The following is a 27,945-nucleotide window of genomic DNA, read 5'->3' on the forward strand; positions in this document are numbered from 1 at the left end:
GGGCCAGGGCTCAGCTGCAGACACCTGCAGGAGGAGGGCCAGGGCTCAGCTGCAGACACCTGCAGGAGGAGGGCCAGGGCTCAGCTGCAGACACCTGCAGGAGGAGGGCCAGGGCTGAGGCTGGAGCCCAGGGGAGAAGACCTCATTCCAAAACTAGTGCCGGAGGCATGGCTCAACAGCAGAGCACCTCCCTGGCAAGCACAAGGGCTCTGAGTTCAAGTCCAGTGCCCCTCCTTCCTCCAAGAGAGGAAATCCTCTCCAGATTGTGTCTTCCGGCTAAGCAGTCGCTGAAAGTGTAACACATCCTCCGCCAGGATGTTCTACAAACCTACTGACTGGAAAGTTGGCTGAGCAGTCTCAGCGTTCCAGGGCCTACGGTTCCGTCCTTGCGCACTTGCGCGGTCCACGGGGAGAGGTGCGCGGCGGCTCTGGGGGCGGTGTGGTCAGGACTGGAGCGGGAGGAGAGGGGCTGAGGGCACATTCGTGTGTCACACGGGCACGCGTGCGGGACGCGGTTGCCATCAGTTCACAACCAGTGAAGCCACGGAGCTGGCAAAGACAGAGCTAGCCAAGGCTCCCAAGCAGGAAACGTAGAGCCCTGCTTTATCAAGATGACGGTGTCCACACCAAATCCTCCTCAAGGAGTCCGTGGCGGTTTGAGCGGACACGGGTAGAGAGTGTGTATTTACTGCAGCGTCTGCTGCGGTGCGGGGGGGGGGGGGGGGGGGGGCGGGGCAGAGAGGCCCACCGTGATCAGACCAGGCTGCTTGTGTGCTCACTGCTTGCTTTGCTAACTCCTGGGATGCTCTGCGAGCGTGACTGTTTATTCTTCATAATGAGGAGTACCTGTCACAGGAGAAGCAGTGATTTTTTAAAGCCTGTGTGTCCCTCGAGAAGGCCCCGGCCTCCACGTCCACCTTCCTGACGTAGGTTCCTGACGTGGACTGACAGGGCCGGGCGCCCGCGGCTCTCGAGGGGCCTTCTGACGTCAGAGCCCGGCCAGGCCTCTCCTCCTCCGACGTCCACGCCCAGAGGCTTGCTGACTGGACCCCACACAGCACGGGGGGTAGGCCTTTTCCTCTTGCTCCTGCTGGTCATTATGCTGACGCGGAGCAGAGCAGGCCGGGCCAGGGACATTCCCACCGACTCGTCTGTCTGCAGAGGAGCAGCGTCCCATGGTGCGGGCCGCAGGCCGGGCCCCCGCGCTCGCTCCTCGCAAGGCTAGAACGTGGCCCCCTCGTTCCCCTGAGAGGCCATGCCTCCTCGCGGGGCCCGTTCACCACATCCCCAAGGACTGTTGTCCTTGTATCGGAGGCGCGGTATCCGTTTTCTAATGGACTCGCACTGACGAGCGTAATCGAGGGTTGTCATACATGTGATACTAAGAGACATAATTGGTGCTCAGTGTAGATGATCTCCGTCTCCTGCTGATGTGACTCTGACACTGTCCGGGGGGTGAAGGCCCGGAGAGCTCGGCCCGGGTGCAGCGAGGGGTCTCACCAGGCTGGGAACGAAGGGCTGGCCAGCTTGCACTGCCTCTGGGGCCGGGATAACTGCGCCGGCAGCCGCTGGCTAGCACAGGAGCCGAGCCCCAGCTCCGGCTCGCAGCCCGGCCTCCCTCGCCAGTGCCTTGGCGGCCCAGCCCTTCACCCTGCCGCCCCTGCAGCCGTCACGCCAGAGACTGCGCGCTCTCGTGGGATCCCTTCCAGGGAAGGGGAGCCGGGGCTCGTGATTTGTGGGATCCCGTCCAGGGAAGGGGAGCCGGGGCTCGTGATTTGTGGGATCCCGTCCAGGGAAGGGGAGCCGGGGGCTCGTGATTTGTGGGATCCGTCCAGGGAAGGGGAGCCGGGGGCTCGTGGACTCGGACGCCTGCTTGGCTTCGGCTGGTCTCCCTCAGGTCTCAGCCCCCTCAGTAGCTGGGATTCCTGGTGTGAGCCACGGGCGCCTGGCTGGATCCCACATTTTAACTGCTCATGTGATCATGTGATCATGTGCCCATTCAGATAAACCATTTCCTGAAATCAGAGTCCTTGACTACAGTAGCAGTGCACATTTCCTTTTAACACATAGCACACTTGTCACATATATGTGGCATGTGGTTTTGATAGACAGTCCCACGAGAGTCCCCCTTGAACGTGCGGCACGCGTTTGCTGGTTCTGAGGGACAAACACGGGGGCAGCCGCATGGCTACTCTCCTGCCTGCCACAGCGGAGGGACTGCCGGGGCTGGTGGCAAGGCCTGGCCTGCCAGCCATCCTTCACGAACACAGTTTTACCGGGACACACACCTTCACCTGTCCGTCACCGCTTTGACGGGGAGGAAGCCGGGCGGAGGGCCTGGGGTGGCGATCACGAGGCTCCCACAGCTAAAACACTTACTCCCCCTCTGCCAGAAGACTTGCCAGCGTCTGCTCTGGTAAAAGGCAATCACTCAGAAGCCTCCTCTGGAAACTCTCCGTCATGTAGTATGGGAAAAGCTCGCGTGAATTTGCAACGCGAGGCGGGTCCTCACCCAGGCCTGGGAGTGCAGGGCCGCACGGAACAAGACGCAGGGAGCCCGCAGCCCTGCCTCGTCTCCACGGCTGCAGAGCGGCCGCTCCCGAGGCCCCGTGGCCGAATCACGGCTCTGCAGGGGCTGCACGCGTCCGCAGGTGCACGACAGGGAGCCCCACACGGGCCACGACCAGGGCGACAGGGAGCCCCACACGGGCCACGACCAGGGCGACAGGGAGCCCCACACGGGCCACGACCGGGGCGACAGGGAGCCCCACACGGGCCACGACCAGGGCGACAGGGAGCCCCACACGGGCCACGACCAGGGCGACAGACGGCCTCCACACGGGCAACGACCAGGGCGACAGGGAGCCCCACACGGGCAACGACCAGGGCACAGACGGCCTCCACACGGGCCACGACCGGGGAGATTTTAGGGGTGAAAGGCTCCGCGCAGGAGGCTCGCACCTGCCTGTCATGTCAGCGACTCGGGCGTCTGAGGTCTGAGTCCCAAGCCAGCTGGAGGGGAAGAGCCCCTGGGACTCTGCTCCAGTGAGCCAGCGAGACAGCAGAAGTGCAGGTCGGCTCAGGAGACAGCAGCAGGCGTTCAGTCCCAGCCCCAGCACTTGCACCAAAAAATAATACATAAAATTTAAAAGTAAAACAAAATAAAAATGATAACGTAAAGGGATGCAAATGGCCTTTGGGGGGAATGATAGCTGCGCAGCTGGGCTTGTTCAATCCTTCCATGGTCATGGAAACGCCCATGGGTGTGGGCGCCCGGGCTGCTGGCATAAAGCTAACCAACCCCACACACACCCACTGTTCTCGCTTATCACAAACACACACACACACGTGTCAAATTGACTACTTTGTTAGCTTAACCCCGGTAATATGTAAAAAAAAATATATATATATATGTATATATATACATATATATGGGCCAGACTCGTGACATTTTGGTGCCTATGAGCATTTTGAGAGCCGTCCGCAAGTCTGAGCCCGACTTTGCAGTGTAGAAGCAGCGGCCTGCCATAGGGCCGTAGAGCTCTGCCCAAGCACAACTGTTTTCTTTTAAGGGCGAGGTTAGACTACAGGCCAGCAAAGTGCACGCTCTCTCCACTCAAAACGGAAGGACTACATCATGACATTTTACTTAGAGAAATAATATATCTGCAAAGTCGAGGAAACAGTCACTGTCTGTTCTTTTAACTTGGCTTTAAATAGGAGGACGTTATCCTCCTTAAAATGTCCCGGTAGGCCCAAACGGTCTCCTAAGGGATCGTCAGCACGTGCGTGTATGTGTGGGCACATGCGTGTGCGTGCATGTGTGCTCTGTTTCACTTAGGCTTCAGTAATTATTTTCAATAAAATGATTACGTTTATACATTGTAGACTATAACAAGCTGTAAGTATAAATGTCACACAAATAAGAAAAGAAAACATTGCAAATATGAAACACAAAATTCTTTATCTGGAGAAAGCAAATTTGATATCGCTTAGAATCCAATGACTGCTAGGCCTAAGCACTAATGATATCCGCGTCATGGAAACGAAGCCGCGTGCCAAGGAAACCGAGCAAGAATGCTGCCGTGCTCATTAACTGCCTGGCTGCTGAAAACTTACTTCATTTGGCTTCCTAAATACCGTTTGGAGTTGCTGTTCTATTTCCCATTCCCACGATCTCCCAAGGGCCTTATTATATTGAACATACTGTAAATGCTGTTTATTAAAAGCTTTTAGAAAGAACACATTTCATTTAGGAAATGTTAATGGGCTTTTCCCTAGAGTCCCTCTAACTTTTAATCCCTATCCTTCTGTTTCCCTCGCATGACAAATAAAAGACGGGATTTGCAGGTTGCTATCCAGAGCTCGAGAAAGCAAAGTAGATGCTTTTCATGTGAGAAAATAGCCAAAGCAGGCAGATACGGTATTAACGATATGTTGTATCTAAAACAGTCCCTGTCTGGGCTGTTTAGAACCCTGATCCTCAGATCTCAGCCTCTGACTAGGCAGGACAGCAGTACCAGCTGTCTCAACGTTCTTACATGCATCCTTGTGTCTCTTTGTGAAGTTTGTTGACTACGTATTCTATTCCCCTTCTACAGAAAGTAATTTTCTCATGTATGGTTTAACATTTTATACAAAAAAAAAATCATGTAGCAATATTTATTCCCAGAAGAGGAAAGTTAGACTCAAAGCCTAAAAATGTTCACTTTCAATAGTATTGTGGAATTAAAGCTCTAAGCTTGCTTCGTTGTGATTTTTGAGGTTACCCTTCTATAACCTATCAAACAATGCCCCCTAAGTAATATGTCCTTAAAATCATAAATAATGTTTTCATCCTTATTTGGGAAAGTTTTCAAATGTTTGTTTACAGGAATATTTCCTGTATAAGAGTTACAGTTCATTTTCAGCTAAAATATTACAAAATGTGTTCTATCCTTATGGGTCAAAGGCCTAATTATAAAGGCACCTATTTGGATCTGAGGAATTAACACCTCTTCCTCCTTTACATTAATGCTGGTAACTATGCAGACGTTCTCAAGAGTATCAATGGAAAGCAGCAAAAGAAATATGTTCATAAATAGTGGGCGCATGCCTGAATTCCAAATCTAAAGCGAACCCCCCCCCCCCCCCCGCCGCGGGGCTCTGCTCTGCAGCAGGGGAGGGCATGCCGCTGGGAGGCTGGGCGGCTGGGCGGGGCGAGGGAAGGAAGGCCGGGAAGGAGCCACAGGCCCACAGGCGTCCATCCCGAAAGCCTGGGGCCCCTTAGCAAGAAGGGTTCCCAGGGAAGATGGTGCTCATTTTCTTGAAAAACCAAGGCTGGTTTCTCTCAGAAATCAGAAAACCTACAAGAGCAGAAGTCAGACGCGCCCCGGAGGCCCAAGGATGTGCATTTAAGTTCTTCTGAAAATGACTCAACCACTATTGGATGCTACGATGGGGAAAATAACTTGGTAGAGATCTTGCAAGGAATGGCACAACACAGTTGCATGTGAAGCATGATTGGCGTGTGTGTGTGTGCCTGTGCGCACACGCACGTGCACGTACAGGTCCTGGGGCTTCAACTCTGGGCCTGGGTGCTGTCCCTTAACTGTGGCGCTCCAGGCTTGAGCAGCCGGTGAGCCTCAGGGACCGGTCTTCCTGGGCTGGCTTCCAGCCGGGCTCCTCAGGCCTCGGCCTCCTCATGGCTGGGATTACAGGTGTGCGCGACGGCACGGGCCGAGTGAGTCCCTTTTGAACTACGATTATAATCTGTACGACTGCATGCCCCTCCCCGGACTTCCTGCCAGCGGGCAAGGTGGCTTCTCACCCTATCCAACCACCAGGGTCAAACACACCACCTGGTGAAGACAAGCACACAGATAAAGGAACCCCACACTCAGTACCGTCCCTGGTCAACCGAGGTCAGCCCTCTCGCACGGGGGCGGGCTCCTCTGGAACGCACACGTTCCTCGGAGCCGACTTCGTTCCCAAGGAGGGACGCCCAGAGCCCGCGTTCCCGGCCTCCGGGTTAGCGTGGCTGTCCGGGCGGCCGAGGGCCACGGGGAGGGGGGGCACTTACGTTCGCCAGGTGAGCCAGCTCTATCTCCAGAAACGAATCCGTGGCTCTGGGTTCCGGCCTGATGGTGACCACGATGACTTTGGAGTTGACGACGGTGAAGTTTCTGAAACAGGAGGACACCGGTCAGAAGAGGGCAGCCGTGCGGAGAGGACTCCGTGCACAGTGCTCAGGCCCTGCTGGGGTGACCGCACGCGCACAGATCCTCCAAGCGCAGCCGCCTCGCTCGCTCGCTCGCACTCAGACGCACATCTCATTCGCCACCGTCACCAAAGCACCCAGAGCGGGAACGTTTGAGACAAAGAAAGGCATGTGTTTTGCCATGCTAGGTGCAGAAAAACCTTCTAAAAGCAAGCACTCTGACAAGCTTCTGATTACTGAAGCTACAAGAGTAATTGGGTTCTAGCCAGGCAGTGTGGCTCACGCCTGCCACCCCAGGGCAGAGAAATCCGAGAGACTCTTATTTCCACTTCACCGGCCCAAAGCCAGACGTGGAGCTGTCGCTCACACGGAGCACACTGGTCTTGAGCAGAAAAGTCCAAGCAAGAGTGCAAGGCTCTGAGTTCAAGCCTCAGCACCGGCACATACACAGAAAGCGCGTGCTGCATGGTGCGCTTGAACCTGTAGGCAGCCGTGGAGTGAACAGAGCCCATCTGGCCCAGGAGGACCTCACGGAGAGCACACAGTTGCTCCTACCATCCCGCAACGCAGGCAGGGAAAAGAGCCACGTGAGGTAACTCGGCACTGAGCCGAGTTGGGACGACGGCCGTGGTTCTGCCCACGGCGGAGACGGCCCGGCCCCTGCCGCCTCGCGGCGCGCTCTCTGTGTGCGGCAGTGACCGCGGGGCCGCCTGCCGCAAGGCGAGCACACCGCATGCTGGCCGACCACCTGCAGACGCACACCTGTGCGTGCACGCCCGCTTCTCCAGCACGGGCAGATTTCCGCCCCCCGTGTCTGAAATGCGAGTAATTAGCAAGGAGGAGGTTTGGCCAGAGTCCTACACTCTTGAGGAGATAAGTGTGCTCTTCCTTCTTTGCTAGTGCGGGGGATTCGGATCCGACCCCAAAGGCAGAGTCAGTTACGATTCGGACTCTGGTTTTTTTGGCAAGGCATCATTTACAAATAGTGAACGATTATAGCTTCCTGCTCTGGTCAGTGGCTGCTGCCGCAATGAGAAGCAGTTTACTGCTCCCCGTCTGGGGCTGTGGGCCGGCCTGTCCCCCTCCAGGAACCTGCTGAACCCCTCAACTCTGTTTGCAATGACACCCGCGTCTGGCTTCCCTCGGGATATGGTTTTGAATCATACGTTTTGTTTCATTTTAAACCAGGCACGCCTGCATGATAGGAACACCAGAGAGTTATTTACTATGCTCCAGTTCAGCAGGCGTGGGCTGACCCTGAGATCAGCGTTCGTGGACAGTGGGGTAACTGCCGCTCGCAGCTCCCGTGTGGACTGGAGCTCCGGGTCTCAGGCGCGTGCCTGGAACTGCGTGTGGGAAGGGCACGCTCACACGTGCGTGCCCGCCACGCTGTCGACTGCACGTCTGACACGTCTGATGTGGTAGGTTCATGGTACATCTCTCAGGGCATTGGCACCGTCCCTTAGTGTTTTTCTCTCAAAGGTGGTTCTTTATTCCTTGGTCTACGTCTAGCTTTTTGCTGGTTAGCTGGAGATAAGAATCTCATGAATTTCCTGCCCTGCTGACTTCAAACCTCAGTTCTCAGAGCAGCGAGCCACCGGCTGCATCCCCGTATGCTATGATAACGTTTCTTGCAGTTTGGATAGTATTTGGCACAGAGAAGAGAATGCTGAGCTGTTCTTCAATTGGGGGGCTCTAGAGCACCACGTGACGATGGCACTGGACTTGCACTTTCCTGGGGTCTAGATTACCAAGCAGCGATGGTGCTGGAATCACACTGTCCTGGGGTTCTAGAGCACCGAGCACTGTTGGCGCTGGATCACACTTTCCTAGGGTTCTAGAGCACCGAGCAGCGATGGCGCTGGAATCACACTGTCCTGGGGTCTAGATCACCAAGTGATGGTGGCACTGGAATCACGCTGTCCTGGGGTTCTAGAGCACCGAGCACTGATGGCGCTGGAATCACGCTGTCCTGGGGTTCTAGAGCACCGAGCACTGATGGTGCTGGAATCACATTGTCCTGGGGTTCTAGAGCACCCAGCACTGTTGGCGCTGGAATCACACTTTCCTAGGGTTCTAGAGCACCGAGCACTGTTGGCGCTGGAATCACACTTTCCTAGGGTTCTAGAGTACTGAGCACTGATGGTGCTGGAATCACACTGTCCTGGGGTCTAGACCACCCAGTGACGATGGTGCTGGAATCACACTGTCCTGGGGTCTAGACCACCCAGTGACGATGGCGCTGGAATCACACTTTCCTGGGGTTCTAGAGCACCGAGCAGCGATGGTGCTGGAATCACACTGTCCTGGGGTTCTAGAGCACCGAGCAGCGATGGCGCTGGAATCACGCTGTCCTGGGGTTCTAGAGCACCGAGCACTGATGGCACTGGAATCACACTTTCCTGGGGTTCTAGAGCACCGAGCAGCGATGGCGCTGGAATCATGCTGTCCTGGGGTTCTAGAGCACCGAGCACTGTTGGCGCTGGATCACACGTTCCTAGGGTTCTAGAGCACCGAGCACTGTTGGCGCTGGAATCACACTTTCCTAGGGTTCTAGAGCACTGAGCACTGATGGTGCTGGAATCACACTTTCCTGGGGTCTAGACCACCCAGTGACGATGGTGCTGGAATCACACTGTCCTGGGGTTCTAGAGCACCGAGCAGCGATGGTGCTGGAATCACACTGTCCTGGGGTTCTAGAGCACCGAGCAGCGATGGCGCTGGAATCACGCTGTCCTGGGGTTCTAGAGCACCGAGCACTGATGGCACTGGGATCACACTTTCCTGGGGTTCTAGAGCACCGAGCAGCGATGGCGCTGGAATCACACTGTCCTGGGGTCTAGATCACCAAGTGATGGTGGCACTGGAATCACGCTGTCCTGGGGTTCTAGAGCACCGAGCACTGATGGCGCTGGAATCACGCTGTCCTGGGGTTCTAGAGCACCGAGCACTGATGGTGCTGGAATCACATTGTCCTGGGGTTCTAGAGCACCCAGCACTGTTGGCGCTGGAATCACACTTTCCTAGGGTTCTAGAGCACCGAGCACTGTTGGCGCTGGAATCACACTTTCCTAGGGTTCTAGAGTACTGAGCACTGGATGGTGCTGGAATCACACTGTCCTGGGTCTAGACCACCCAGTGACGATGGTGCTGAATCACACTGTCCTGGGGTCTAGACCACCCAGTGACGATGGCGCTGGAATCACACTTTCCTGGGGTTCTAGAGCACCGAGCAGCGATGGCGCTGGAATCACACTTTCCTGGGGTTCTAGAGCACCGAGCAGCGATGGCGCTGGAATCACACTTTTCCTGGGGTTCTAGAGCACCGAGCAGCGATGGCGCTGGAATCACGCTGTCCTGGGTTCTAGAGCACCGAGCAGCGATGGCGCTGGAATCACACTTTCCTGGGGTTCTAGAGCACCGAGCAGCGATGGTGCTGAATCACGCTGTCCTGGGGTTCTAGAGCACCGAGCAGCGATGGCGTTGGAATTGCACGTTCCAGGACTCACTGTAAACCCATGCCTCAAGTACTTGGTGGTGCCAGGAGGCACACTTCACCACAGGAGGCGGCCGGCAGGAGGACACGGCGCTCGTGTGTCCTTGGGGACGCGGCTGCAGGAAGCGTGAGCGGGCCGCCCGCCCGGCCGACCCGGTGGGTGCTGGGTCCCGCAGGACTCGGCCGGGATCTGAGCTCGGGCGCCTTGCCCGTGCGCCCCTCTCCGCGTGAGAGGGGTCAGGGATCAGAGGGCGTCTAGGAAACGGGAAGGCTGTTGGGCCACGCGGGGCCGCCGTCACCGCGGCCGTCCGCGGGCCTCCCTGTGCGTGGAAAGGCATCTGCCCGCCGGGGACTTGCAGACGGAGGTCTGGCACCACCAGAAACACGCAGCCGGGGCAAGGGGGCAAGGGGGCGCTGGCCGCGGCGGGCAGGGGCGGTTCCCCGTGAGGCTGTGCAGGTGAAGTCAGGTGTGCTGCGTGTTATTCCCTCTCTCCTCCACTCCAGGTCTGCCACACCCTCGTCCCTGCGAGAAATGAAGCCAGCAGGGCCGCCACCGCGGGGAGCGTGTAGACAGGCGTTTCTGTCCGTTTGTTCTAATCCCCTAAGCGTGGAGGTGGGTGAGCTGCGCGGTCTGAGCAAGTGCGCCGGGGGCACGGCTGCCCACCACAGGGCGGCGGGGGGAGCCACGGCGGGGGGAGCCACGGCGGGGGAGCCACGGCTGGGGGAGCCACGGCTGGGGCCCGGGGACAGGCCCGGGACCGCCGCGTCCACAGTGCAGCGCGCTGCCGAATGTCGCCAGGAGAACGCGCCGCGCCGTCCGTTCACCATCGCTAGCCGTGGGCTCGCCTCGCCCGCGCGCCAGCCCTGGTCTTGAGCCACACCGGAGCGGCGAGCACCATTTCATCACGGCATCCGTCATGTCCGCACACGCCTCTTTCTAGAAGGTTCTAAGACCAGCGAAGGCCAGAACGGTGTGCTCATTCCTGTAGGCTCGTCTCCATCGTACTTGGCATATTTTAGTGCGCAAGACATGTGTGTTGAGCAAACACACCCTGAACATCCACTTCCACCCAGTTCCTTTAGAAGTGTATCGAGTATTAAACGCTTAATAAGGAAAAATAAGCAAACTTACTGCGCAATGACACTTTAAAAAAAAAAGTGTGTGCTATGCAAAAGTCCCTTCACTTTACGCCGTCCATTTATTATAATCCCCTAAGTGAACAGTTGGCTCCCGAGTTGTCATTCTGGCTCTGGCTGTGCCCTGGGATTTCCTGCGAGGCCAGCAGATCCTACAGCCAAATGGATTTCATGACTGACGTGATTAAGGTTCTCGCCCGTCCTTGACACTGGCGACGGCTGCTATCTGGAAACACTGAAAACTAAGTAGCACTATTCAAAGGGTGGAGAAAACTCAACTTATTCTTAATTTTAGTCCTAGATATTTTTATGATATTAACGCTGATCTTAAAAATTCATCTCTGGTTTTGAAGTCAGGGTTTGAGCGCTGTCCTTGAGCTGTTTGGCTCTGGGCTGGTGCTCTACCGGCGTGAGGTTCTTCTGTCTCATCAGAGCTGGGAGTCGCTCTGGAGTGTCGGCCCAGGCTGGCTGGGGTCCTCAGACCTCAGCGTCCCCAGTGGCTCGGATGATGAGCATACCAGGGTGTCAGGGCTAGCTTGCTAATTCTAGAGCCAACGTTACGAGGGTTGAGTCTAGAGTGCGTAGAAACTCTCTGTAGTACGGTTAGATTTCTGAAGTGGAAGTAAATGTGTCAGTCAAATCCCCCCACTTTCGTGTAGACAAACTTGGTGATTTGTCTGGGGGCACGTCTGAACCGGTGTGCGCTCGGGTGGGGGAGGGGACTTGTGCACCAGGCTATTCCTCCTTGAGCTCATTAAGTAGCCCACGAGGGGCCCATTAATCTATTAGTGCACTGTAATGATAAGCATCTCTTCGATGATTAAAAGCTGAACCACTAATTAGATGTCTTTTCTTTTTTCTTTTTTAATAGGCTGGTATCCCTAGATAAATTTCCATTTCCTTGACTACATGGATTTATGAATCTTGAAATACCTAACTGGATAGATGAGCTTGTTCTGGCCTATTTTACAGAACAAGATGAAACATACAACTCAATTAGATATCTAGGAGGTAAACCAATCACCTGAAATATTATACATTGAATATTTTGTTTACATGTACAAAAATTCTCATGAGCAAATATGCAATGTAGCTGATAAAGTTGCTTCTACCTTAAAATTGAATTGAAGAGAGTTCAACTAAATTGCAAGTGACAAGATATTATGAAATTTTAGTCTCGTTAAATTGAAATTGAGACACAAGCTACCTGGTTTTATGCCATCTTTATATAATTATATAAGCTTTAACTAAGAGATGTACATGAACACCCCCACCCGTGTCTCTCACTCCATCTGCACCCCCCCCCCCCAGCTCTGCTCCTCAGCCGGAAGCAGAATGGCAGGGTCCCTATGAGCACATTTGGGGTTTGGGGTTTCATTTGTTTGTTTAGTTGTGCTGGTACTGGGGCTTGAAACTCAAGGCTTGGGCACTGTCTCTGCTCTAGGCTGGTGCTCTACGACTGGAGTCACCTCTGCTTCCAGACTTTTGATGATTAGCAGGAGATAGTAAGCATCTCCTCGGACTTTGCTGCCTGGGGTTGGCTTGGAGCCACTGTCCTCCCAATCTCAGAGTCTTGATAGCTAAGATTACGGTGGAGCCGCCAGCACCCGTCATGAAGAAGTTCCATGAGCGATGATGCACGCGGGTAGGAGGGTTTCTTTGTGGCTGCTGTTTGTTTTTGTTCTTGTCGCTGGTGCAGGGGTGGATCCCAGCCTTGCGCTCCCGCGTGGCATGTCCACTCCCGGCCTCGCGCTCCCGCGTGGCATGTCCACCCCCGGCCTCGCGCTCCCGCGTGGCATGTCCACCACCCCGGCCTCGCGCTCCCGCGTGGCATGTCCACCCCCGGCCTCGCGCTCCCGCGTGGCATGTCCACCCCCGGCCTCGCGCTCCCCGCGTGGCATGTCCACCCCCGGCCTCGCGCTCCCGCGTGGCATGTCCACTCCGCCTGGTGCTCCCGCGTGGCATGTCCACTCCCGGCCTCGCGCTCCCGCGTGGCATGTCCACTCCCGGCCTGGTGCTCCCGCGTGGCATGTCCCCTCCCGGCCTCGCGCTCCCGCGTGGCATGTCACTCCGGGCCGCGCGCTCCCGCGTGGCATGTCCACTCCCGGCCTGGTGCTCCCGCGTGGCATGTCCACTCCCGGCCTCGCGCTCCCGCGTGGCGTGTCCACTCCCGGCCTCGCGCTCCCGCGTGGCGTGTCCACCTCCCGGCCTCGCGCTCCCGCGTGGCATGTCCACTCCGGGCCGCGCGCTCCCGCGTGGCATGTCCACCCCCGGCCTCGCGCTCCCGCGTGGCGTGTCCACTCCCGGCCTCGCGCTCCCGCGTGGCATGTCCACTCCCGGCCTCGCGCTCCCGCGTGGCATGTCCACTCCCGGCCTCGCGCTCCCGCGTGGCGTGTCCACTCCGGGCCGCGCGCTCCCGCGTGGCATGTCCACTCCCGGCCTGGTGCTCCCGCGTGGCATGTCCACTCCCGGCCTCGCGCTCCAGCGTGGCGTGTCCACTCCCGGCCTCGCGCTCCCGCGTGGCGTGTCCACCCCCGGCCTCGCGCTCCCGCGTGGCATGTCCACTCCGGGCCGCGCTCCCCCACTTGCTGAGCCACCCCTCTTCTCCTGGCCATGGGTGGCTCACCGGAGATAAGGCTTTCAGCAGCTCTTCTGCTTGACCTGGCTTTGAACCGTGATCTTTAGAACAAGCCACATTTTTTTTAATGTAGTAGTAACTAAATTTTGTTTGGAAGCAAATGGAAGTCCTGGCAAATAAGGCCCAAGCTGCATTTTCCAGCCACCACGGCAAAGTCCTTGACTTTCTTCTGATGCTGGGTCATGAAAGGGTTAGTGTTACAACGACCTGTCCTGGGCGGGGGGCCCGAGTGTCGCCTTTCTCTTCCTCTGCTCCTGAGGCACGCCCTGATTAGTTACAAAAGAACTGCAGGCTATCATCAGACGACAAAATGGTCTTTTCTAATTGTTTTGAAATGCATAATACACTAATAAATTGTGCATTAAATTGTGATTTTCTCTTTCACTGCAGAATAAGCCCCAGCTTGTTCGAGTATTTTCGCCGAATGAACTACAATAAATATCTCAAATAATGACCAAGATTACCCCAGCTCATTCCTTTGTAGCTTACCTCAAAGTAGGTAAAATGAGATCTAAGTTTTTGTATAGGACAGCTCCGAGAACAAACACTGGGCCCCGGGGGGACAGAAAAACATTGTCTGAGAAACTTCACTTGACATGCCAAGATGAAGGCGGGGCAGCAGACAGGGCCCCGGGGGGACAGGGGAGCAGACCTGGGACAGGGCCCCGGGGGGACAGGGGAGCAGACCTGAGCTAGGGCCCTGGGGGGGGGGGACAGGAGAGCAGACCTGGGACAGGGCCCCGGGGGGACAGGGGAGCAGACCTGAGACAGGGCCCTGGGGGGACAGGGGAGCAGACCTGGGACAGGGCCCCGGGGGGACAGGGGAGCAGACCTGAGATAGGGCCCTGGGGTGGGGGGGGACAGGAGAGCAGACCTGGGACAGGGCCCCGGGGGGAGGGGACAGGGGAGCAGACCTGGGACAGGGCCCCGCCCCGGGGGGACAGGAGAGCAGACCTGAGACAGGGCTCTGGGGGTATGGGGGGGACAGGGGAGCAGACCTGAGATAGGGCCCCGGGGTGGGGGTGGACAGGAGAGCAGACCTGGGACAGGGCCCCGCCCCAGGGGACAGGGAAGCAGACCTGGGACAGGGCCCCGCCCCGGGGGACAGGGTGGCCAGGACCCCAGCACGCTCATGGTAGCTGTTGGGAGGAAGCTGGTGATTTTCCACTGGAATCCAACCTGGCCCTGACCAGACTGGACACGAATTTTCTTTACTTGCATTTAGGGGATTTAATTTCCCTATGATATCAGGGCAAAGAGCCAAGTGTTTTCTGTAGTACTAAATTCTAAGGTCAGAAATCTCCAAAGCAAGAATATTAAGACCATCGTTTGGCTTCTGGAAAAAGCCACTAATATTAGAGTCTACTTAAGAGGTTAATAAAATTGATTTCTGCTAAAGGAATTTTAATGCAATAAAATAGTGTCTTAAAAACCAAAGAAAATTCTAGTGTGAGACAGAAAGAAAAATGACCTGTGTGTGGAAAGCACAACATGCTTCAGTATGTGAAGTTTATACACAAATATGTATGTGATGTATATATGTGTGTGTGTATGTGTATATATTTATACGTACACACATATATCCATATATACTTATATAGTGTGTGTATGGGTGTGCATGTGTGTATATGTAGGCATATGTGCCTGTATAGGTATGTATGTATACTCGTGTGTGTATATTTGGGTATGCATGTGTATGTATACGTGTGTGTGTATGTGTGTGTGTGATTACTGGTGTTGTGCTTGAACTCAAGGCCTGGGCACTGTCCCTTCCATTTTTTCTCACGGCTGGTGCTCTACCACTTGAGCCATACCTCCACTTCTGACTCTTGGCTGGTTAACTGGAGATAAGAGTCTTATTATACTTATCTGCCCAGGGTGGCTTCCAACCACACTGCTCAGATCTCAGCCTCTGATTAGGATTGTAGGCGTGAGCCACTGACAATGGATTAAGTCCATGGTTTTTCCTGGGATACAAATGTCGGTTTTGAAATTGACCGAGCGAAGCTCCAGTAAATATGTTTGCATTTTGTCATGGTTTTCTCACCCTAACGGCCACTTTCCTCCCCTCAGTGAAGCTGGATGTTTATGAACCCAGTATGAGCTGTCTCTATTTACAAAAGTAGGCTGGAATCATGATTGTAAACGTAACGTTCACTGTACAGAGATTTATGCCTCCTCACGTTACTGTTAGAAACACCCCATTCAAAGCTCCGACGGTCTCACATAAAGGTAATAATAACCGGCTCACCTTTTGATGACACGGGGCTGAAAATACTTTTGGGAATCACGACCCTGTCTTCGGAGTTCCGGGCCCAGTCCACCATTCCCTTCCGTCCCTTCATGGGGAAGTTGATGTCTGTCAGCACAGAGGCTGCCGGGAGCTTCTGGATGCTGGCCACTGGGAGAGAGGAAGAGCCGTCAGCCGAGCTCACGCCATTCTTCCCTGGGAGCAAATTAAGGCCTGAGTCCACTACCCGCTGGAATCTGATGTCCGAGTTGTAATGTCCAGAGACACAGAGCTGATAGACCTTGGTAATTTTCACTAAAGAGGGAGGTTCAAACACTTGCCCACTCAGGTTTCGGTGGTTTTCCGCAGCTAGCCGACCCTGGGGTTGCCCTGGAGGAGGCAGGCGGGGTACCACGCTGGCCGGCCCCGTGGAGGCTCACGCCAGCCCCCCTCGCAGGGGTGAGAAGGGCACACTGCAGCTTCTGTTCGTTTAACACACCTGCCCGGCCAACCGGGATTCACAGGTAAGTCTGTATTCTGCCTGCAGAGCGCCTGGCACGGGGACCGGTCTGTTACACACTGCACGCTGGCCGCGGGCGCCTTTGCTGCTCCTCTCAGCCACAGAGCTGTCAGCCGTGACCCTGGCCAAGACGCACTGCACTCGTAAACACACACGCTGACGTGCAAGCCCTCGGCTCAGCTGATCAAGGGGAATATCAATAAACAGATACGGAGAGGGAGAAACGGAAACGTCAGGACCCAGCAAAGCACCAACAACAATCACGTTGCTGCCACAAAGCCAGTCCCGCCCGCAGAAACGTTCACCGCCTAGGAAAATAACAACTTTCCTTATGACTGTTTTATGAAATTGAAAGCAAAAGAGTGTATGTACATATTAGATGAAAACTATTTCCTTGTTGGGAATACATATTTCAACACATATTGTAAAATGCATGGATGTCATGTTTAGTGAGATTAGAATAGATTCCCGTTACATGCAACAGTTGTTTCTAAGTATATTAGACAGCTTTTGGCTGACCTACATTGTGAATGAGGCAGTGTAATGCCTTAAATTTCACACAGATCCGTGCTTGTTGATGTTGATGTTGGCATGCCAGTGTTGGGGGGCCAGAGGGCCGGGGGAAGCTTGGGGGGTTGGGGGAGGGAGGGGGGAGTGGAAGGCATTGGGAGAGGGGGAGCCGAAGTGAAAAAAAACAACACTGTAAGCTCCTCTTAAATGGATTTCCTTTCAGAGAAGCTTGTGAGTAAAATAAAGAGAGGATGAAAATTAAGAATTTAACAGTGTTAGTTGTATGAATACACTACTGGGCCATTGGATTAGTTTCACATTAAATTGGTTATGCATTATTGCATCACACTGGTGAAATTACACTCTCATTAAAGGTCTTCCGGGCTATCACCACATCCTGTATCAGCACAGAATGGGATTTCATTTGGCCTGTGATTCAACGTTCTCATCTTAAAATTCAAAAAAAGGTTTTGCTAATGAAATGCTGGAGGGAAAGAAGTGCGGAGCAACGCGAGCATCATTCAGAAGGTTAGGTGCTGTTTTTAGATAGCAGCTGTGGTTACTCTGGTTGCTTTAATTTTTAAAACAGGTATGATTCTCACCCAGGAATGGCGGGGGGGGGGAGTCTCCAGAGCCCCTCCTGGGGGGGGGGGTGGTGGCTGAGCACGCAGCTCTCTGGCCTCTGCCCCTTCCTCAGTCGCCTTCCTGCATCTTGTAACACGAATGGCCTCTGCTTTCAATTGTTTCATCTAATTCTAGGTCTCTTGGGGTTTAGGAAATATTTACTTCTTTGCCCTTCCCCAAAACTTGACCAAAGAATGGAAAGGCTCAAGAATAAGAGAAAATGCACAAGAAACCAATGATTGGGCACTGAAATCTGCTAATGTCATCAATTGAGAATTTTGTCTATAGGACAATGAAGAGACTGGAATGTGTCTCTTGGGTTTTTTTGTCTTTGTTTTATTTTCAATTGGAGAGTTACAACTGCATATGTTTGTCATACATACCTTTTGAGGCATGTATACATTGTGAATAGCAATAATTAGCAAGGGGTACCTTACTCTGACAACATTTATTTCCTCTCTCCTTTCTAGTTCCTGTGCCCAACACTTGGAGTACCCAGTCTCCTGTCCCTTCCTTCCTCGCCGAGTTTAACCACAAACCCTGGCCAGGGTGTGGGCAGTGTAAAGGAATGGGGCTACTGTGGCAATCACCCTGGAGCATCTTCAGATCCGCAACAATCAGATCATGGGATTAGCTGAAGTGTCCATCAACGGGAGAATGAGCACAGAAAATAAGGTTTATTTGCACAACTGAACTTTAGCCAGCATTAAGAAGAATGAGATTCTCCCCCATCTCTCCAAACAAGGGAGAAACTGACCATGATAGGTTATGCTCAAGAAGTGACTCCCTCAATTGCAACCCCTCTTCACAAGCACTCAGAGCTAATAAAACTAAATAAAAGGGTAAAAAAAGAATGAAATCACGCCATTTGATGACAAATGGGGGAACAAGAGATCACAATGCTATGTGAATAAAGGAAGTCTCACAACCAAGTACTCATTTGTAGAAGCTACAAAGACAGGACGCAAAACAAGTACAGTTGTGAAAGTACAAGGAAGGTGGGTGGGAGGAAAAGGGCAAAGGAGGAGGAGGAGGAGACCAAGAGTCGCAGAGCGACAGCAGTTCTTACAGCTCATTCTCTGCAGAGAGAGAAGGGTCACAGTGACACCTTTTACGGGGTACAGTTAACACATGCCAAAGGAGCAAAGCCTCAGACAAATGTAGATGTGATGGGTACTGAAGTGGCTAAATGGAAACATAAAGCTACAAATGAAGATGTGTCTGGTCTGATAGCGAGCCAGGGGTACAAAGCATAGGTTCACAGTTACAAACTCTATTTTTGTAGCTTCTTCAGCAATTGCTGGATTAAACCTAGGCATGGCGGGTGTTTACATGAAACTTGAATAAAAACCTTTCTTCACAGACTAGTGGATTGCTCAGAAGACACATCAAGGCTATAGCTTGTTAAACCAATAGGCGATCTGGGATGCTCCAAGGCTTATCCTACTTTGCTGTGTCATGTTTTCCTTGAAACACTGGGTTTGATTTGGGATGCGATACAAGCAGGTGGTGCGTGATTGAGAGCTTCTCCATCCGTCGGGAGTGCTCACTCCACAACTTCCGTATTTGAGGAGGTGGCTGTCAGGTCCGCGGGGGGGGGGGGGGGGGGGGGGGGGGGGGGGGGGGAGGGCTCCACACAGATGCCCCCGCCCTCTGAAGTCTCCACTCAGTACCTGCGTTTCCTAGGTAACCGGCACACCTGGAGGCAGCCACCTCCCCTCACCTGGCCACACCTCTGCCCCTGCCCTGGATAAGGCGGGGCCGGGCAGGGGTCGCCCCTCCTCTCTGGCCTTGCATCCTCTGGGCCACAGGCCAGCAGTTGGGGAATAAACGTTTCTCTCCGGCCTGAATACGCAGTGGTGCTCTCCTTTACTGGCTACCTACTTTAGTAAGCCTTATAGTGGCACACAATTCCTTTGAGGTCACCTTGTCTTTCTAACTTAATTTTACGTAATTACTATTCACTTTCTTAAGACAAATAACAAATCATCTATTGTCTATTTATTATAAATAAATATTTAAATACGAGGTAAATGTTTAGTATTAAGTAAGTACTAAACAAATATCAAACATTAGGCGGGCCTCAAGCTCACTTCTCTGGGCTCCTCCCCCACGGCTCTGGGATTACAGGCGTGTGCTCCTTACACTAGGAGAGTCACATCTTTTATCGAGCAAGTGTTTAAAGGATCCAAGTTCAGTACAGATTTCTGTCCACCAGAGCACAGCAGAGCGTTTGCAGTTGGGTGTTAAGGACAAGGAGCGATTCTCCTCCTAACCACCCATCTTGTCTTCGATTCGGCAAAGTAAGATTGCATTTGCAATTCATCCCTATGGAAGTCATAAGGAACCGTACTGAGTCCTAACGTCGGAGGGCTATCTCTCAGTCAACCCTTTGTTGTGCCAATACAGGGGCTTGAACTCAAGGCCTGGGCACTATCCCTTTGCCTTTTCCATTTAAGTCTAGCACTCTACCACCCATTTCCAGCGATTCTCTGGTTAACTGGGGTCTCTCACACTTGTTTGCCTGGGCTGGCTTCAAACTGCTGTCCTCAGATCTCAGCCCCTAGAGTAGCGAGGACTACTGGCCTGAGCCTCCTGTGCCCATCTGTCTTATTCACTTCTCAAGTATTCAGTGTACAAACTGGAGTTGGTTAATATCACACATGAGCTACAGTATAGGCAGGAAAGGAAAAACACTAGACAGATAGCAAGAAAAGGGAAATGCAGACAGGAAGGCTGCAGAAATGAGGCCCAACCACCTCCCGGAGAAGGAAACTGCCCGAGGGGTTTCTGTGGGGGCTGTCTCCTGGGCCCCCGTCTCCTGGGCCCACCTCCAGGATCCTCGGTTTTTTCCTAACTCACAGGCCAGGCCCCGTGTTTATACACAGGCTCCCCGGTCAGACTCCCGTCTCAGCTGGGAAGATAACATCCCCGGTGCTGTCCCAAGTCACGTGATCCTGAGTACAGGCACCACTCTGAGCCTGCGTCCTCTGCGGGAATGTGGAAATGACAGCTAATGGCGCAGCCTCGCCGGGGTCGACCGCCCCGCGGAGGGCAGAGCCCAGCTCAGCCTGCAGATCTAGCGGCTCTTCCGAGTGGAGCAATTTTCTATAATGAAGTCCCCGCGCAGGGCTGCCTGTACATTGTATATTGCATTTTATGATAAAGTATTTGACTCGGGCAGCAAACAGCATTTTCTAGTTGTCCTTCAGTGACCTGAACTATAGTAGTACATATTCAAAGCTTGATTCTGAATATATTCATGAACTGCACTTGAAATAAATGGAGCTCATCCTTTGCACTTAAATGGGCCACCTAGAGAGTTTGAATAAGGGTTCCATTCTTCTTTATCTTGTTCTTTTTTTCCTTTATCTTTTCTTTCTTCTCTTTTCTTTATGCACCCAACCTCTCTGCCCCAGACAGTTTCTGCCAGGGGGAAGGAGCGCCCTTCTCTGCTGATTTGCTTGCCCAAGGGCAGTCAGGTTAATAAAAACCTCTTCTGTAAACCCAACTTGCATTGTGAGAGACAGATTTGGCATTTCCCATTGTCGTGGAGACCCCAGGCCTCAAAGAGACTGAGAATGTGGAACTCCATTCTGTGCTAGGCACCGCGTGGAAGCACAGCACCAGGCTCAGGAGCCCGCAGCCAGGAACAAAGGTGGACGTGAGGACGGCCGCTGACTGAAGCTGCCTTGAACACCCTCCTTCCGGTGGCTCCGGGTATCTATGCTTCTGATGCATTCGGAGTTTGCCTCATCTGCCATCATGGTTCAGAGGCGAGAGCTGACAAATGGGTGCTGGTGCATCAATATTAGAAAACTGTGGAAACCAAGTGAAAGATGTAGGGGACCCACCTTCATTGAGTCCCTAGAAACAGCAGGCTTCGACCAGGTGGTGGGCCTGGGGAAGGACCTATTGTTTTGTTTACACAAGTTTTAAGGAATTGTCACGGCTGTCTGGGGACACTGACCGCCAGTTCCGCACGTCTGCTCACGTGATTGGCCCACCCTGCCTGATGCCCCGCATGCCGCACGTTGCCTTTAAAACCCCAGCCCTACGGAGGCCCGGTGCCGGTCTTCACCCTCCTGGTGGTGGTGAACAGACACTGTGCACAGCCAAATAAAAGACTCCGAGCCCGACTGACCCAGTGCTGCTGACTTGGTCGTGGGTTCGAGGCCCACCTGGGTGTCCGGTATATATAACAGTCCTGCCTGTGAAATCTAACTTAATATTCTAATCGCCCTACGAGGCACCGTTAATATCCACGCCCTCACTGCCATCTCCCACCCAGTGCTGCCCTGTGTTCTAGAACATACCGGAAGGGTTGATTCCAGCCTTTTCCCCCCAGGTCAAGCAAGTATGGGGTGCAGGGGAACAGGCTTGATTTCATGCCTGCCACCGGCAGGTTATTCCGATCTGGGTCTGGCCAAGGTCACCACCCTTGGTCCCCAGGGGACAGTGGCCCTTCACCCCAGGTGGAGCATCCCACTGGGGGCCTGGCCAAGGACCTCGCCCGGGGCCCCTAAGAGACCAGACCCATTGTCTGCTTTCTGCTTCCTAAGCCCTATGTAAGCCCACCCCAAAATCCAGTCCCTGGCACAACCTCCAAACCCGCGGGACGGGGGGAACACAGGCCCCGAGCCTGCCAGGGCCGCTCACTCCCCAAGGGCAGAGTTCACCTGCGCACCCTCACCGGCTACGAATCCACGGAGTGCTATCCGCGAACCCGCTGGGGCGGGGGTGGGGGGGGGAAGCTCTGGTCAGTGGGGCCAAGAGTGTGGGGAGGTACAGCCTGCCCAGCGGCCAGGAGGAGGGATGGGTGGGGCGGGCCGAGGCCGGTGGCCCTGTGGAGCGGTCTGCGCCCTGTCTGCCCTCTGCGCCCGTGTGGAGCGGTCTGCGCCCTGTCTGCGCCCCCCCGCCCTCTGCGCCCCTGTGGAGCGGTCTGCGCCCGGTCTGCGCCCTGCCTGCACCCCGCCCTCTGCGCCCGCGTGGAGCGGTCTGCGCCTGTGTGGAGCGGTCTGCGCCCTGTCTGCGCCCCCCCCCCGCCCTCTGCGCCCGCGTGGAGCGGTCTGCGCCCTGTCTGCGCCCCCCCCCCCCCCGCCCTCTGTGCCCCTGTGGAGCGGTCTGCGCCCCGCCCTCTGCGCCCTTGTGGAGCGGTCTGCGCCCTGTCTGCGCCCCGCCCTCTGCGCCCTGTCTGCGCCCCCCCCCCCGCCCTCCGCGCCCCGCCCCGCGTGGAGCGGTCTGCGCCCTGTCTGCACCTGTGCGCCCTGTCTGCGCCCTGTCTGCGCCCCGCCCGCGCCCCGCCCCTCCGCGCCGTGTGGAGCGGTCTGCGCCCTGTCTGCGCCTGTGCGCCCTGTCTGAGCTGCAGTCTCACGGGTGGGTCTGAGCTCTGGCCAAGGGGGCCTTGTGAACTCGGGGCCAGGTAAGTCCCGAGGTGTCCCGGAGGAGGAAGCGGCGGTGCGCGGGAGAGGAGAGCAAGGGCTGGGAGGCGGAGGGCCGGGCAGGGCCGGCCTCGGAGTCCTCTCCCTGCCCTGCCCTGCGCAGGGCGCCCTCCCATCGCAGCGGGTCTGGAGCGGGCACGGAGCACACGCACCACGCAGGGCCAAAGCTGATATTGCCAGGGAAGAGATGGACCCCGAGAATGCCCAAACTCAGAGTATGGATGCAGAAACCCGATGGTGTTTCTTAGAAATAGTTGACGGCAGAGCACCAGGGCCTCAGGCCTGCCCCTCTCCTGGAGGTGGGGGGGGGGGGGGCTGAGACCCCCAGAGGACCGTGGTGCCAAGTCAGCCTGGGAAGAAAGCCCTTGAGACTCCATCTCCAATTAGCTATCAGAACGGGGCTAGAGGTGTGGTTCAAGTGGTAGAGTTGAGTCAGCAAGCAAGCCAAGAAAGGAGGGCTCCCAGAGTTCAAACCTGGGCATCAGCCAAACACTAAAACATAAAGTGAAATGAAATGAGTAAAACCAACAATGGCTGACAATCTGGGCAGGGTTACGTTTTCCCTGAGAGCGACTGCAGTGTGCAGATGGGTTCACCCGGCATGGCCCAGTGCGCAGGGGTTCTGCTCTGGAGTGCCGTGGGGGGCCGTGGGGGGCCGTGGGGGACTCCGGGGCCTGGGGCTGAGAGAGGCAGACGAGAACACGCTAGCACAGCTGGACAGTAACACAGCTGGACAGGACGCCCGCAGTGGTCACAGGCGCAGGGGTTAGCAAGTCACACCGACCCGGGAGGCTCCGGGCGGCCGTCTGAGCGCTGGGCACCAGAGGGCTCGGGAAGCCACACTGCAGAGGCCACCGGGGAGCAGCTGCTTCCCGTGCGAAGGGAAGCAAATGCATAACGATCCCGGGGTAAGTGCGTGGGGGTGACACTCGGGAGCACAGTGACATAAGGAGCAGAGGAAGCGCTGGAGGAGAGGTCAAAGGTTTTCCACAGATTACGGGGGATGGAAGGCAGCCATTGTATTAAAAGTGAAAATCATACTTTAAAATTAGATTTAAGGCAGGAAGGATACCAAGGACTGGGAAATTATTTCTCTAAAAGGTTAAAAAGCAAACAGTTCAGTCTTCCTTCCTTTGCAGCCATGTAATTCTGCATTTGTAATTTAAAAGCAGCCATTCACATTCATAAGCAAATGGTCATGCAGGAAAAAGTGTTTTTAAATCATAAAATCTTATGTGATCACTGCTGTGAATATCTTATTCAACAAATGTTTCTTGAACAGAATCCTTGATTTCTATCACTGAAGGTTTTCTTCCGTCCCTTACCCGTCTATTCAGACATGAAAACCAAAAGTTCAGGATTATTCTCAACTTCTGATTTCCCAGCCCCTCCTACAAGCTGGCTATCCACAGAGCTTGCTACTCTTATTTCTGGACATGGCTACATTCCATGCACTTCCCCCTATCTTCATTTCAGAACTTTCTAGAAGACACCAGGTTCTCTCACCTGAACTAGTTTAAGAGCTGTTTGAAGCCAGGTACCAACAGCTCACGCCTGTAATCCTAGCTACTCACGAGGCTGAGATCTGGACAATCGCAGTTCAAAAAGCCAGCCTGGGTAGGATATTCTGCAGTACTTCCATTCACCAGCCAAACAACGGACTGGAGGCACTGCTCAAGTGGTCGAGGGCCAGAGGAGGAGATCAGCAAGGGCACAAAGCCCTGAGTTCAAGCCTGGGCACTGGCACACACACAAAAGGGGACACTTGACTGAAGTTTCGAATTCTACACTTGTCTCTTCCTCCAGAAACCAGAGCTGTCTCTAGAAAACAGAAAGCAAGTCATGTTTCTACCTTCTCTGGAATAATGTAGTGCTGGCCAGTGCTGTGGGAATCCCATCTCAGTCTCACGCTCAGTCCTGTCAAGCTCTTGGTGGCAGCCTGGCTTGTTCGGGCTCAGCTTCCCTGCACCTGGCTGGCTGCTGGCACGGAGCCGACAGGTGTGCCGGCCACCTGGCTAGAAGACACTTCCCACTGCTTACTCTTGCTAAAATAATTTCTCCTTATCGACGTCTCTCCTGATAAAGACCCCAGATAAAGAAAAGCAAGCTGCCATCTCTGTCTTTGACACCCTCTTATACAGACTGTGCGTGTGTGTGTGTGCGTGCGTGCGTGCCGGTTCTGGGGTTGGAAGTCAGCGCCTGTGCACTGTCCCCTGGCTTGTGTGCTCGAAGCTAGCACTCGAACCCTTAACCACAGCTCCACTTCCGACTTTTTGCTGGTTAATTTGCCGGTTAAGACGACTCTCCCTGGCTTGCCTGGGCTGACTTTGAACTGCGCCCTTTACGTGTCCAAGCCTGGATCACAGGTGTAATCAGCGGGCCTTTGTCTTACAATTGTGGTATAAGATGCGGAATGTGCTCCGGTCTCCTCGCCGAGGGCCCGGCCGTCTCCACTAACGACTTCACTCCAGTCTCACACACCTTTCCCATTCCTCGCCTGGACGTTCTTACTCCCTGCCAGATCTTGTCTTCTGTCTACTGTGGCCACTTTATGGACTGAAAAGAAACCACGAAGCCTCTCCCTTTTTCACACCGGGGAGACCTGAGGCCGGGCATGTGGGTCTCCTAAGCGAGGGGTCTTTACAGAAAGGGAAGAGACACCACGTCTCAGAGCCCACCGCACGCGCTACACCAAGCACGGCCAGTCCCCTTTCCTAGACAGGCTGGGAAGTGGCATGAACCGGACAAGATGAGACCGTGGATCTACAGCCAGAATCATAAACTAAGGGACTGAGAAGGAAATCAAATGCAGTTTATCATCTGCAAACATTTCTTTCCCAATCTTTGGACATAATCTAGTAATGCAGCTGAAGTCTGAAAATCGGCGTTTCTCTTTGGATCATCAAACAAACAAGTGAGCAATGAAAAGAAAACACCCCAACAACAACATATTTCTTCCCATACACAAACACACATCCTTCAGATCACATTGAAAGTCCTATTTTACTACAGTAAACTTAAAAGTAGCTACAAAGCGCAGACCAAACACTGCACATCTTTCTGTATCTGTATAGGCAAAATTATTACAAAATAATATGAACAACAAGGCCAAATGCAGAAAAGGCCTTGTTTGAAGGCACAGCCAGTGCAATGTGGAGGAGAAAGGAAGGAGGGAATGAAGAGGAATAGCATCAAAACAAAGCACACATACAGGTGAAAACTGATTAATGAATCCCACTACAACTGTTTCGAAGGTGGATGACAGGTAGAATGAATGATAGAGGGGTGAATTTGATCGCCGAACACTACATGCACAAATGAAAACCCCCTTTGGACAATTTACATACACTCCATACAGTTTACTATTGTTGATGCTCCAGTAAACATGGCTGTGCTGGTAGCTTCACTCTGTCCTCTGTGGTCATTTCATTAAATGCCCAGGGGTGGCGTCTCAGTGTTTAGTGTTTTGAGGAACCTCCACACTGCCCCCCAGAGTGGCTGAGCAAGTCCACATCCCTACCAGTAGTGTATTAGTGTCCCCTTTGAGCACATCCCCGCCAGCATCGGTTAATAGAAGTTTTCTTTTCTTCTTCTTCTTTTTTTTTTTTTTGGCCAGTCCTGGGGCTTGGACTCAGGGCCTGAGCACTGTCCCTGGCTTCTTTTTGCTCAAGGCTAGCACTCTGCCACTTGAGCCACAGCGCCACTTCTGGCCATTTTCTGTATAGGTGGTGCTGGGGAATCGAACCCAGGGCCTCATGTAGATGAGGCAGGCACTCTTGCCACTATGCCATATCCCTAGCTCCAATAGTAGTTTTCTTGATAGTAGCCATTCTCACTGTGGCGAGATGGAATGGCAGTATTGTTCCGAGTTTTTTTAATGGCCAGAGATGTTGAATATTACTTCATGTGTCTACTGGCCATTCTTGCTCCTTCTGAGAAGTCTCTCTTTAGCTCACTAGCCATTATTACAACACTGTTCACCACAGCACAGGTGTGGAATCAGCCCAGGTGCCCCTCAAGGGATGAACGGATCGGTAAAATGTGGTCTATATACACAAAGGAAGTTTTCTCATCTATTAGAAAGAATATCATTCCATTTGTAAAGAAATGGAAAGACCTGGAAAAAATTATGTTAAATGAAGCCAGTGAGGCACAGAGAGACAAAGGATGCATATTTTCCCATATGTGTGGAAGCTACATTTAGCTTGCAAACCCATAAATATGTTTTGTAGTATGAAAGTATATACAAATGTATTAACTAATACAGTGTAGATTCAAGGGAGATTCAAATAGAGAATTCAAATTCCTTAGAAAGGCAAAATCAAAGTTCAGCAACATAAATGCCAGGAAGTACTTGAACGGGGTGGATCGGGACCAAGGGGAAAGGGGCAGATGAATGAAGAGGAGAAGAGAGGGAGAATGCAGACAAGAATGCAAGGTACATCCCACAGACTCAAGAAGAGCGAGGGAGGGGTGGGAGGGGATGATGGCTGAGCATGTTGGACTGGTGACTCTGATCAAGATGGGTAGTACTGCTAATCTGCTTTGTCAAATGGCATCTCCTTTATACAGCCACTTAAATAATGAAAAATTAAACAAATGCTTCATGTTTTTTAAGTTCTATGATAATTTTGAAATACTTCATGTTTTCAGAATGTATCTTAAAGACAATCATTCTTTTTGTTGGTTTTTTTGTTGCCAGTCCTGGGTCTTGAACTCAGGGCCTCGGCACTGTCCCTGGCTTCTTTTTGCTCAAGGCTAGCACTCTTCCACCTGAGCCACAGCGCCACTTCTGGCTTTTGCTGTATATGTGGTGCTGAGTAATTGAACCCAGGGCTTCATGTATGTGAGGCAAGCACTCTACCACTAGGCCACATTCCCAGACCCAAGACAATCACTCTTGTCAGTCCAGTTCAAGGACAATGAAAACTATTTGAGGGAGTTGGGAAAAATCAAATTACAAATACTTGGGCAATTAGTCTGGAAAAAGCTGAGACAGCACAGGAGAAAAGGAGACGGGGTAATTCTCTTCAGCAGCATGCACTTCTAAAGGAGAAAGTTTCAGATTTTGAAGAGGTAAACTGTCGCATAAGCAGATACTGGAAATGATTATGAAAACATTAATAGGACAAAGAAAATGTTCCAGTACG

General features: G+C 53.6%; 2 protein-coding genes across 2 annotated transcripts in view; both read right to left on the bottom strand.

Annotated features, from left to right (window-relative positions):
* Positions 1–14,604, bottom strand: part of LOC125357774 (adhesion G protein-coupled receptor B3-like) — a 135,648-nt gene extending 121,044 nt beyond the window's left edge. Inside the window, exons 1-3 of the mRNA XM_048354693.1 lie at positions 14,550–14,604; positions 13,960–14,017; positions 6,062–6,164 (exon numbers count right to left, since the gene is read on the bottom strand). Of these exons, the coding sequence (XP_048210650.1) occupies positions 6,062–6,164; positions 13,960–14,017; positions 14,550–14,604 (216 nt within the window). The remainder of the gene's footprint in view (positions 1–6,061; positions 6,165–13,959; positions 14,018–14,549) is intronic.
* Positions 14,605–15,482: 878 nt separating this feature from the next.
* Positions 15,483–27,945, bottom strand: part of LOC125357775 (adhesion G protein-coupled receptor B3-like) — a 76,508-nt gene continuing 64,045 nt past the window's right edge. The window contains exon 12 of the mRNA XM_048354694.1: positions 15,483–15,871. Within this exon, the coding sequence (XP_048210651.1) occupies positions 15,693–15,871 (179 nt within the window). The 3' untranslated portion in view covers positions 15,483–15,692. The remainder of the gene's footprint in view (positions 15,872–27,945) is intronic.

Source organism: Perognathus longimembris, chromosome 9 (assembly GCF_023159225.1).
Source record: "Perognathus longimembris pacificus isolate PPM17 chromosome 9, ASM2315922v1, whole genome shotgun sequence".
Classification (NCBI taxonomy): Eukaryota; Metazoa; Chordata; class Mammalia; order Rodentia; family Heteromyidae; genus Perognathus; species Perognathus longimembris.